The sequence below is a fragment of the Chiloscyllium plagiosum genome, chromosome 44, assembly GCF_004010195.1.
Source record: "Chiloscyllium plagiosum isolate BGI_BamShark_2017 chromosome 44, ASM401019v2, whole genome shotgun sequence".
Taxonomy (NCBI): Eukaryota; Metazoa; Chordata; class Chondrichthyes; order Orectolobiformes; family Hemiscylliidae; genus Chiloscyllium; species Chiloscyllium plagiosum.
The window spans coordinates 2,387,028-2,399,065 of NC_057753.1; the positions used below are offsets into that span (position 1 = coordinate 2,387,028).

At 37.9% G+C, this 12,038-nt stretch overlaps 1 protein-coding gene across 1 annotated transcript in view; it reads right to left on the reverse strand.

Annotated features, from left to right (window-relative positions):
- The window catches only part of LOC122543623 (probable G-protein coupled receptor 139), a 44,803-nt gene extending 34,277 nt beyond the window's left edge, over window positions 1–10,526 (reverse strand). The window contains exons 1-2 of the mRNA XM_043682446.1: window positions 10,492–10,526; window positions 7,225–7,391 (exon numbers count right to left, since the gene is read on the reverse strand). Of these exons, the coding sequence (XP_043538381.1) occupies window positions 7,225–7,391; window positions 10,492–10,526 (202 nt within the window). The remainder of the gene's footprint in view (window positions 1–7,224; window positions 7,392–10,491) is intronic.
- Between the last annotated feature and the right edge of the window lie 1,512 nt (window positions 10,527–12,038).

The window sequence follows — 12,038 nt, forward strand, 5'->3', positions numbered from 1 at the left end:
TGGATAACAGTAAGCTTGATGTGCATTTGGACGAGGACCACTTCAGTATCTGCGGAATTGTGAATTGTGATACATATTCTGGAATTACCTTTGAACGGTCTGAGTATCATTGATGAAACATCTGAAGGTTCTTGGATTGAGCACAGATGTCAGAAATGTCCAGGTGCTGAGATCACTGGCCTCTACCAACCAGAACTATGGAGCATCTAACAGATATGCGTGCAGGCAAAGAACAGCTTTTCGTGATACCTACTCATTCCAGTTAGGATCTAAGACCTTCAAACAACACTTGGTGAAATTGGCCTTGACGACACCTGAGTTCATGAATTAAAACTGTTTGCCCATCTTTGAGCCAAAGCTGTAATGAAGTCACGACTTTAGTGGAAAACAGGAGCCCAAATGGACATGACTGAGCAAGGCATTGCTGAGCTGGTAATGCTTGATAGCGCTGTTGATTAAACCTCCATCACTTGGCTGATGCTCGAGATTAGACAGATTAGATGGTAATATATTGGATTGGATTTGACATATTATTATGTACACGACAGAGTGGGACAATTTTGTCCATTGGCAAGGAGATTCAGTGCTGCAGCTGTACTTTATAGGCAAGATGAGAGGTCTATGGAATTCCTAAACAATTTGCAGCACTGCTTCCAGGACCCATAATATTTGCATATCTAATGACTCCAATCTGTTCTTGATAACACGTGCAGTAAATGGAATTGGTTGAAGATTGGTATCTGTGTTGTTGGGAAACACTGGAGGAGGCTGGAATGGATCATTCTCTTGGCTCTTTTGGATGTAAATTCTGGCAATTTCTTCAGCCTTACCTTTTGCTCTGATGTGCTAAATTGAGCAGAAGGGTTTTTGTTAGCCTCCTCCGCCGTCTCCAGCAGTGATTTGTTGGATTATCCACCATCATTTTTGAAAATGTGACAGCAGTGCACAACTTCCGTTTGATCCATTTATTAGGAATCGTTTGACTTTGTCTTTTACTTTGCAATTATGCTGTTTGGCAGACGAATAGACCCATTGGTACGTTTGCCATGTTGGTGCATCGTTTTATGTCTTGTGCTGTTTCTGTCTTACCCTTCTCCTTTCTCAATTGAACATCCTCTGCCTTGCTGGCCATGATAGAGTGAGTCAGTCCTTGAGATTGAAGATGACACTGGAGTACAATTCTGTTGTTGCTGAGGGTTCACAACACCTTTGTGTTGAGTTGCTAGATCTATTCAAAATCTGTTCCATTTCCCACAGAAATTGTGCCACATAGTTTTGTGGACGGCATTTCCAATGTAAAAGCGGGACTTGTGTAAAGAAGAGCAGTATGGTAGTCATTCCTACTAATATTGCCGTGGACTAATGCTTCTGTGGCGAGCAGATTTATGAGGTTAGGCATCAATATTTATTTTGTTAGTCCCATCACCGTTGCCCTCCTCCAGCAGCTGTGCACTTTAGAGTGATGCATATGATCTGCTTGGGTTGATACTTGTATCACTCTGGACGATTGCACATCGAACGATACAAACTGGATATGAAGAGACAGAATGTGACCATTCTGAAGAGGAAAATCTATAATGAATATTAAAATTCTGAACAGGATAATTTAGTACCTAATCTATCAGTTCAAAATTGATCTAGTTCAAAATAGAAAGTAACTGAACTTCATTGGACTACTTTGTGGGAAACTGGACATGCTAACAATGAATATTGAGACAATTTACAAATAAAATACGTACTGAATATAATAAAAAAATGGTCTGATGCACACAGAACTTAACACCAGCTGCCCAAATTAACTTGACACGTTTTATTAAGTTGGCTGTACAGTTGCAGGGGCATTGACCACCGTAATTCTTCTCTTTTGTGATCATGCAAACAGAATAATGATCAAGAGACAGAACACGGCTTCATTTTCTGAAGAAATTAGATAATCAAAATTGACCTTCTCAGTGAAAATCAATGTTTTTACCTTACCTCGGCAATTCTTGTGTAATAAAGAATTACACCTGGGATCATCATATAGTCTCTTGATATTTAAGACTATAATCCTGTTGGATCCTAGTAGATACATAAATAAGTCTATTCTGTCGTGTCTTAAAGAGCAGTGCAACAGTATCTACATTAACTTGTTTGCTAAAGTACATTTAATTGAACTAAACAAACAAGACAGCTAGCAATTTACCTGGAGCCCACTAGTTCAAAATGAGCGAGGAAACACTTGCAGAAATGCAAGCAATACTAACAGGTATGTTGTTTGCCATTTACTTACCCGTCCTTGCAGCCATTGGAATTCCAGGTAAAGTATTGCAGTTAGTCCATAACATAGTGAGCGACTCATCAGATGAAGCAACTGCTCCCATTATGCCAGTAATGCTCTTCCAGACATCATTTCTCCCGCATCGTTTTCTCTTTTACTGCTCCAGTATGATCAGTATATAACCAATATCTTTTCCAAATGTTTCAAAATAAACCTATTATGTATTTCATTTAACTGTATGAGTATTAAAATATGACTTTTTACATTTACTGGCACAACACTGCACAATTAATGTTATAATTCTCCCACTGAGAATTCCCATTTTGACAACATGATAGTTTCCCAATATTATTTAAAGTGTAGTCGTATTTTACATTTAATATTCTTCCTTGAAAGTTAACATTTTGGTACTTAATTTATAACGTTTCATGATATGAGCATAGTTCTATGCTATGACTATTGATATCAATTGCATTTGCCACTATCCCTTCAACAGATAATTTTAGAAAAGAATGAGAAGCTACTAGTACCAGAAATGAAGACTTGCAATCAAGAAATTGAGTATCAATATGACTTTGTCACTGCACTCATTTTTCTATATTCTGCACGAATTCTGCTTGATATAGCCAGGTTTAGGGTTGTGAATTATTGGCAACCAATTTAGTTTTATTAAGTTGAATCAAGAGATTTCCAGTCATACAACAAGGAAACAGACCCTTCCATCCAACCAGTCCAGGTCAACCAAAATTCCAAACTAAACTAGTTCCACCTGCCCGCACATGGTCACACATGGGCCCATATCCCTCGAAGCCTTGCTTATTCACACATTTACCTAAATGTCTTTCAGACATTACAACTGCAACTGCGTCCATTACTACCCATGGAATTCATTCCACACACGAACCAGTCTCTGTATAAATCAATTGCCTCTGATGTCTTTTTAAATTCTTTCTCCTCTCACCTTAAAACTATGATGATAATTCTTGAAATCCCCCACTCGAGGAAAAAGACACTTGACCCTCACCTTATCTGTGCCCTTCACTACTTTCTAAACCTCACGGAGGTCATCTACCAAACTCCTACGGTCCTATGGTAAACGTCACAATCTCTCCACCCTATATGTGTAACTCAAATCCTGCATTGCCGGAAAAATCCTGGGAAATCGCATCTGAACCCTCACTGGCTTAATAATATCCTTCTTATGATGGGAAGACCAGAACTGGACACAGTATTCCAGAAGAGGCCTCACTAACGTTTACAACACTGCCCAAAGTTGCATTTTGACATGAGCAAGTTTTGTCTTTGTACTTTTTCCAAAATGTCGTACGTCACAAATAACCAAATCAAACTCCATCTGCTACTCTTTAGCCGATTGACCTATCTGATTAAGATCTCTTTGTAATCTTACATAACCTTTTTCACTTTTTCACTGTACTACCAATCTGTGTGTCATTCAGAAACTTACCAACCATGCTTCCCATATTCCCATTTGATATTATTTATATAAATGAGAAACTAAAGTGGACCCAGCATTGATCCCTGTGGAACACCGCTGGTCACACTTTTAATTGATTGTTTAATTGATTCCAACAATGCTACGTCAACAAAGCATTTATCGAAAACAATGCATGCAGCTCTATCTCTACAGGCTACCTTATGTATTTTAAGTAATATTATGCGATCCCGTTACTGTCCCTTTTTCTAGATCACACAATCTAACTGCCCTCGAATCTTTGTGTTAGCTGGTCTATATAAATTGACTCTGAGTACAGTCTATCTTGTTCCACTTCACTCTTATTATCTCTATCATTTCTCATGACTGTTACCACCTGACAAACTTTGGTTCTCGTTATGCTTTCCCCTATGAAAAACATTCTGCACATTCGTGTAACATACTGATTTCTTTTTTTCCGATAATCAGAGGTACTTATTAAACAAGTCACTTGGCTTAATATTCTGCCAAAGGTATATGGGGTACTTACTTTCACTTTGATAGATTTATGTAATAATGATAATAGCATTAACATTTCATTTTCCATCTAATATCTAGCGCTGAATAGTTATCTGCAAATTTTCTTTCAGTCAATAAGAATTTTGAATGTTTCTCTATTTTGCATGCTAAGATCAATCTTTCTTGGGCATGACTTAGTAACTTAAAATTGAGGATGTACTGTTATCACTAAATAACTTCTTACTAACCAAATTAAGTGGACATATCATGACTTGAAATCTAATTGAATAGGCAAACTTCAATGGAATATTTTGGAGAACCTCTGGTAACAAATGAAACGCTAACGCTTGTTCTGATCCTTTGGGTATTCGTCACATTGTGCCTTAATCATGCCTTTGAGACTCTAATGGTCCCTCTCCAAAGTTATATGTGTTTGTCAATGATTCATATTGATTTCAAACATTTTATGCACGAAATGCTCGTGATTTCCGGGAACATTGTGTCACTGATCTGAAAATATTTCATCGGCAGTCTATATAAGTAAAATCTGTGCTAATGCTACAAATACTGTGCTAACTGTAATAATCTTTGAAGGAATATCTTCTGGCAATTGGGTGATCATGCCCATAATGATATGGTAACATTGAGGCACTGCATTTGTTTTTGATAATCGCCTGAAACAATTCACTAACACCCGAATGAATTGTAATTCAAAAATAGCAATGGGTAGAACCAGAGTAAACTTAATTATGTATATGGGTCTTTATAAGAAATTCACAAGATTTTTTAATATAATGTACAATAAAGGCAAGGTCCTCTTACACACGCTACCACTTTCTCTGTGCAAATTTAAATTCTTGTATCAAATGACAACAAAGCAATCGAACGTGAAAGTATTGCTATCAAGTACGGCATAGATTACATCAGAACAAATGCTACACCAGACAAGAAACTGGATAGGAAGAATGATCACGATAATGCAAAGTTTGCACTTAATGAACAGGCGAATTCCACAGATTCACAACTTTAAACCAGAAATCTGAAAACATTGACGAAATGCAACCAGAAACGCCTGCCATATCAATACTTCTTTTGTAAGCCACGAGCTGAAATACAGGAGATTGTGTGTATATGAGAGAGATTTTAGTCTCGGCTATCCTTTATTGTGAGCGAGTGTTGTTTCGGCAGCATATGCATACAGCTATGCTGAAATCTAGTTATCCGGTTTGGTAGAGGCTTGAATGATGCTGGTGACATATGAATTCTCTGAATGAATATGAATTAATCTGAAGCTGTAGATGTAGAATATAACTTTACTGACCAGAAGAAAAATCACTAACTTAACACGCACTAAACAGAAAAAAGTAGCAGCAAACGTGAGTACTGGATGTGATCTTGCTTAATGCAACAGTGAGTACTGCAGCTATCCGCGTCATACATAACAAAACCCACATTGTTCAGTATACAAATGCTGAACCAGGCACCTTTGTAGACACAATCTAATTCTGCTAAACGTAGGCCTGTCTACAAGATGTAAACGTTCCATGTAGTAAAAATAATTTACCGTCTCAGAAAGATTAAGCATTACACCTGACTAATCATTGCACTGGTAGTAAATTTATCAGAAGTGAGATTGCACGGATAGCAATTTTTCTGAAAAGAATGATATTTTTGAGCATACTGTGTCATGAAAAATGATGTTTTGCGTCGACACTCATCGTCTGCTTTTTGTATATTTGATAAAACACACAATTTGTTTGTTATATAATGTCTTGGTTTTTCACTTTTTTACCATGACAAACCTCATGAAAGCAAATACATTCTAATGCATCTAACTAAATCTAGCAGGCAGCAAGTGCAGTAATCGTATTGTCGAATTAATTTTAAATGAACAACAATCTAATAAGCTCCCCTGGTACTTGGCATTGGATATAATTACCAGCAATCTTCAATGAATTTCAGAATACGCTGAGAACATCAGCAGAAATGCATGGAATACCAAACGGTTTGCTGTTTTCCATTTACTATCCTATTCTTGCAATTATCGGGATTCCAGGTTAAGTATTAGATTTACTGAGTAACTATATCAATTATTGCTGAACTGCATCATTCGTACCCTTTCATCAACAGAGCATCTGCTTTTCCCTCTCATGATGTGTATTATCTTTCTTCATGGTCGATTTTCTTTCCTCTAACTGGTCTAAGCCATCCACCTATATAAAACCTTAACGCCATTAATTCATCATTTTGATGAAAACATCTACTGAATGGTGACATAATTTCTCAGTATTAGTAGCATAATTTTCTTCTTGAATATTGTTGCGCAATCACTTTAGCAGTGAACATTTCTTGTGTTACCATTATAATTTGATCCACTTTCAGTTATATTATCTTGTGACGATACTACATCATTGTGTTTTTTAATATTTTCAGCGTTTGCTATTAACAATTCATCATGTACATAAGATTCGATTTTTTCATTCATTTTGTGTGAATCTTTCTTCTTGGTATTACAGTGCAAATACACCCCTATAATATGATTGCCATTGCTGTTGAGGTCATGTAATGTAACGGTATTAAAATGTAAATGTACAGTTGGTGAGACATTGGCAATGTAAATTTTGAACTGTTATCTCAATGTAACTGGCGTCCATCTATATTACTGGTGACGTTATTGTATGTGGTTCACCTTATTTTTATCACTGTATAAATATTGTTTGTTGCGTGGCTGACACTATTTAAACGGGCAATTACAAACAGTTCTCAGCGTGTCATGTGTTATAGTCTACATATTGTGTGTAAAATATCACAATATTATTCAATGTAAATGAGGAATTACTGCATTATTCACTTTTTGAATTCGTGATGCTACTGAAATACTGAAGTATGCTTCCCTAACTTTGATGTACAGTTTCAGATAAAATGCTGGTAAACTCTTATCATTTAACGAAGATATTGTGATTGTCCATAGATGACAGAGCAGGCTGTTTTTTCCTCAATCATTAATACTCACTTTGAATTCCATTCTCCACTTCCACATGATCGACCACTGGTGTTACTGCACTGACAACTGTTGACAGTGAGATTTTCTCTTGCTTCCAATTCTGACAATAAGTAATATTTTCTTCTACTTTCAGCACTTTTTCCAAGTAGAGCGGGAAATCATAACTGCAAGCATCTCTGAAATGAAAGGCACAGCATTCCTATTTCAAGTATAAACTGCAGGATAAATTTAATCATTTATTACATGGATTTCTGGCCAGTACCGATGAAGTGATTTCGTGCCAGAATTCAGTAGGAGGGTATTTCTCTGTGTCAGAACTCTTCATCTGCGAGTTCCAATGGTTTAAGAGAGGGTTCAGTTTGCTCAAGAGGTCTGAATAATATTTAGAAGATGTGTGCGTACCATTCAGAGAATTAAAAGCAACAGAACTGCCGGACAGAGCAGCCCATGTTCTCGAGAAGGTATCAATGTAACACTCTGTCAAACATTTCGATTAGCTTGTTGCCTGGAGACTAAAATAGTATTTTCCATCATTATTTGCTGTGGAAAAGGACATGAAAGATATAGAATGTAGGGAAATACATGGTCACGTGTTGAAAATGTCCATATTACAGAGGAGGAAGTGCTGGACGTCTTGAAACTCATAAAGGTGGAAAATTCCCCAGCACCTGATCAGGTGTACTCTAGAACTCTTTGGGAAGCTGGCGAAGTGATTGCTGGGTCTCTTGCTGAGATACTTGTATCATCCATGCAGTGAGATGCCGGTAGTCTGGAGGTTGGCTAACGTGGTGCCACTGCTCAAAAAGGGTGATAAGGACAAGCCAGGGAACTATAGACCAGTGAGCCTGACCTCAGTGGTGGGCAAGTTGTTGGAGGGAATCCTGAGGGAGGATGGACATGTATTTAGAAAGGCAAGGACTGATTAGGGATAGTTAACATGGCTTTGTGCATGGGAAATCATGTCTCACAAATTTGATTGAGTTTTTTGAAAAATAACGAAGAGGATTGATGAGGGCAGAGCGCTAGATAAGATCTATATGGACTTTAGCAAGGCGTTCGACAAGGTTCCCCAAGGGAGAATGGTTAGCAAGGTTAGATCTCATGGCATACAGGGAGAACTCGCCATTTGGATACAGAACTGACTCAAAGGTAGAAGACAGAGGGTGGTGGTGGAGGGTTGTTTTTCAGACTGGAGGCCTGTGATCAGTGGAGTGCCACAAGGATTGGTGCTGGGTCCACTACGTTTTGTCATTTATATAAATGATTGGGATGAGAGCATAAGAGATATGGTTAGTAAGTTTCCAGATGACACCAATATTGGAGGTTTAGTGGACAGTGAAGAAGGTTATCGCAGATTACAACAGGATCTTAATCAGATAAGTCAATGGGCTGAGAAGTGGCAGATGGAGTTTAATTCAGATAAATGTGAAGTGCTGCATTTTGGGAAAGCAAATCTTAGCAGGACTTATACATTTCATGGTAAGGTTCTAGGGACCGTTGCTGAATAAAGAGACCTTGGAGTGCAGGTTCATAGCTCCTTGAAAGTAGAGTCGCAGGTAGATAGGATAGTGGAAACGCGTTTGGTATACTTTCCTTGATCAGTCAGAGTATTCAGTACAGACGTTGGGAAGTCATGTTGCGGCTCTACTGGACATTGGTTAAGCCACTGTTGGAATATTGTGTGCAATTCTGGTCTCCTTCCTATTGGAAAGTTGTTGCGAAATTTGAAAGTGTTCAGAAAAAAGATCTACAAGAATGTTGCCACGGTTAGATGATTTGAGCTTCAGGGAGAGGCTGAACAGGCTGCGGCTGTTTTTCCGGGAGCATCAGAGGCTGAGGGGTGACCCTATAGAGGTTTACAAAATCATGAGGGGCACGGATAGGGTAACGAGACATTTTTTTTTCCCTGGGGCGGGGGAGTCCAGAACTAGACGACATAAGTTTAGGGTGAGAGGGGAAAGATATAAAACAGACCTAAAGAGCAACGTTTTCACGCAGAGAGTGGTACGTGCATGGAATGAGCTGCCAGAGGAAGTGGTGGAGGCTAATAAAATTGCAACATTTAAAAGGCATTTGGATGGGTATATGAATAGGAAGGGTTTTGAAGGATATGGGCCAATTGCTTGCAGGTGGGAATAGATTGGGTTGGCATATCTTGTCGACATGGATAAGTTGGACCGAAGGGTCTGTTTTCGTGCTGTACATCTCTATGACTCTATGATTCTAAATTCCAATTCGGTCAATCAGTTTAACTTACACCACGAAAAATATATACCAATTTCCAATCAAGTTTGAATTGAGTATATTGACAATCTTAAAAGCCAATGACACAGTCCGATGCTTTGGGTTATAAGACTGGGGGAAAATTGAACCGTGGAGAGGAAAGCTGCGAAACCCAGCATGTACCAGAATGCTTGAAAAAAAACTCTCTTAAACGTACGTTTTCGATCAGTAACCTGTGACGCAGACATTCCAAAACAAGGAGAAAAGAAGGCACAGGAAGAACCGAAGACAAGAATCTACAGCTGCCTTGATTTGAGATAAGAAATGTTGTTTTGTAAATCTTGATTTGCAGTTTTATCGGACTAGTGTTGTAGAAGGGTGGGTATAAGATATGTTAGACAACGAATTTGTAAATAATGGTTAGTTAATTATTCTCTTTTATACTTTAAGAAATAAAGTTGTTAATTCTTACTGTACATAGCCCTTGGACACTCGACGTTTTATGGATTAGTCCACGGGATAAGTTTTTTCAATGCTTTAAGTTAAGCAGGAGAGTTTGGCACGTGTCATAACAATTATCTGTACCCTAGACCAGCGACCAAATTATTTTATGCTTGCAGTATCTATCGAAATGTTGATTGCATGTTCACTTCATCTGTGTAGGAACAATTATAATCAAGTTAACTTCATTTTCCTCAACAATGATTAGTTTGACATCAATACATTGGAATTAATCACATTGATTCAGTGAGATATGATACTGGATCCTTTAAATTTTCCAGTCTATTATTTTGCACCTTCATATTTTTTCAATGTTTTGTTATTGGAGTTTTGATTTTTTGCTTATTCAATACTGCTGCATTAATATTTGGTGTTTTTAAGTCCATTGTATTTTCATTTTGATCTCTTTGGAATATTTCTGCCTGCATTTCTCTATCTATGATAAATGATTTTACTCTCTCATTATCTCCCTCTTTTATTACAGCTAACTTGGTCGTTATTGTGATCCTTTCTCGAAGAACATGCGGTCTCTCTGGTTGTATCACTTATTACCTGGTATCAATGGCAGCGACAGATCTCCTGGTCATATTTTCTGCTGTCCTCTTAAACCGGATTGCTGGGATTTATTTTCCAACAACTTTCCTTTCCATCACCCCATTATGCAGTTTACGTTCTGCCTTGATTTATGCATCTATAGACTGTTCTGTCTGGTTAACAGTCACTTTTACCTTTGACCGATTTGTGGCCATTTCATGCGTGAAGCTGAAAATACGATACTGCACTGAAATGGTCGCTGCACGGGCTATAGGATTCGTGTCCACCCTGAGTTGCATAAAAAATGCCTTTTTATATTTTGTATATGAACCAATGTACATAATTAACAATATGCCGTGGTTCTGCAGCGCAAAGTTAATATTTTACACGTCACCTGCATGGGCTGCATATGACTGGATGCGATCCATTGTAACTCCCTGTCTCCCATTCATTTTGATTGTATTGCTCAATGCTCTGACCGTCAGACATGTTCTAGCAGCCAATAGAGCCCGCAAGAGAGTTCGGGTTCAGAGCAATGGACTGAACAAGAGAGACCTAGAGGTGGAGAAGCGGCGAAAGTCAATTGCTTTACTTTTTTCCGTCTCGTGCAATTTCATCCTACTCTACTTATTATTCATGATAACAATCCTTTATGTTCGAATTGCCAACGTCACTTATTTCTCAGGTTCTGATTCCAATGAGTCAACATTCGTTCTTGAGGAATATGGGTTTATGCTTCAGCTTCTGAGCTCCTGCATCAATCCGTTTATTTATGCAGGAGTACAGGCTAAATTCAGGACAGAATTCATAAATGGAGTGAAATATCCATTAAGATTATTGTGTAAGTCTTTCAAACTGTGACAATCTGTTCACAGAGTCTGACAGCAAGGAAATATTCGATCCAATCATCCACTTCGTCAAGGTTACAAAACGAAAACCTTCTCATTTGTCTCCATTTGATCATACCACTCTAAACCTTTCCTATTCATGTACTGATACATATGTCTTTTAAGTATGGCACTGCATCTACGTTTACCACTCCCATTGTCACTTCGTTCCACGTGTGTAACAACCCACTGTGTGATAAATCTGACCTTCAGGTCGCTTTGAAATCTTGCCCTTTCACAATAAAAAAATAAGCCCTTCAGTTTTGAACACTCCGACCAGAGGGAAAAGAGCTTTGCTATTCACCTTATCCATGCCACTCGTGATTTTATGACCCTCTGCAAAGTCACGTCTCCACTTCAAGTGCTGCTGTAAAACATGTCCACACAATGTGCATGAAAATATTGTTGGACCTTCACGTATTTGAATTTTGCTTTCACGTGCACATAAAAGCCAATTATATTATAAGCTCAAGTTTCAAGAAAGATAAATAGACACATTGATAACGCAATTTTTTGAAACCATCAATAAATCAACACATTACTTCAAATCTAAGCAACATCATGTTACAATAAGAGGGTGAAAGCAAAATTTATTTATTTATTATCTCATTAGGAATATTCTGCATCCGTAATTTGCATTATCCTGACGTTTCCTCTCAATGTTCACATTACAGATAG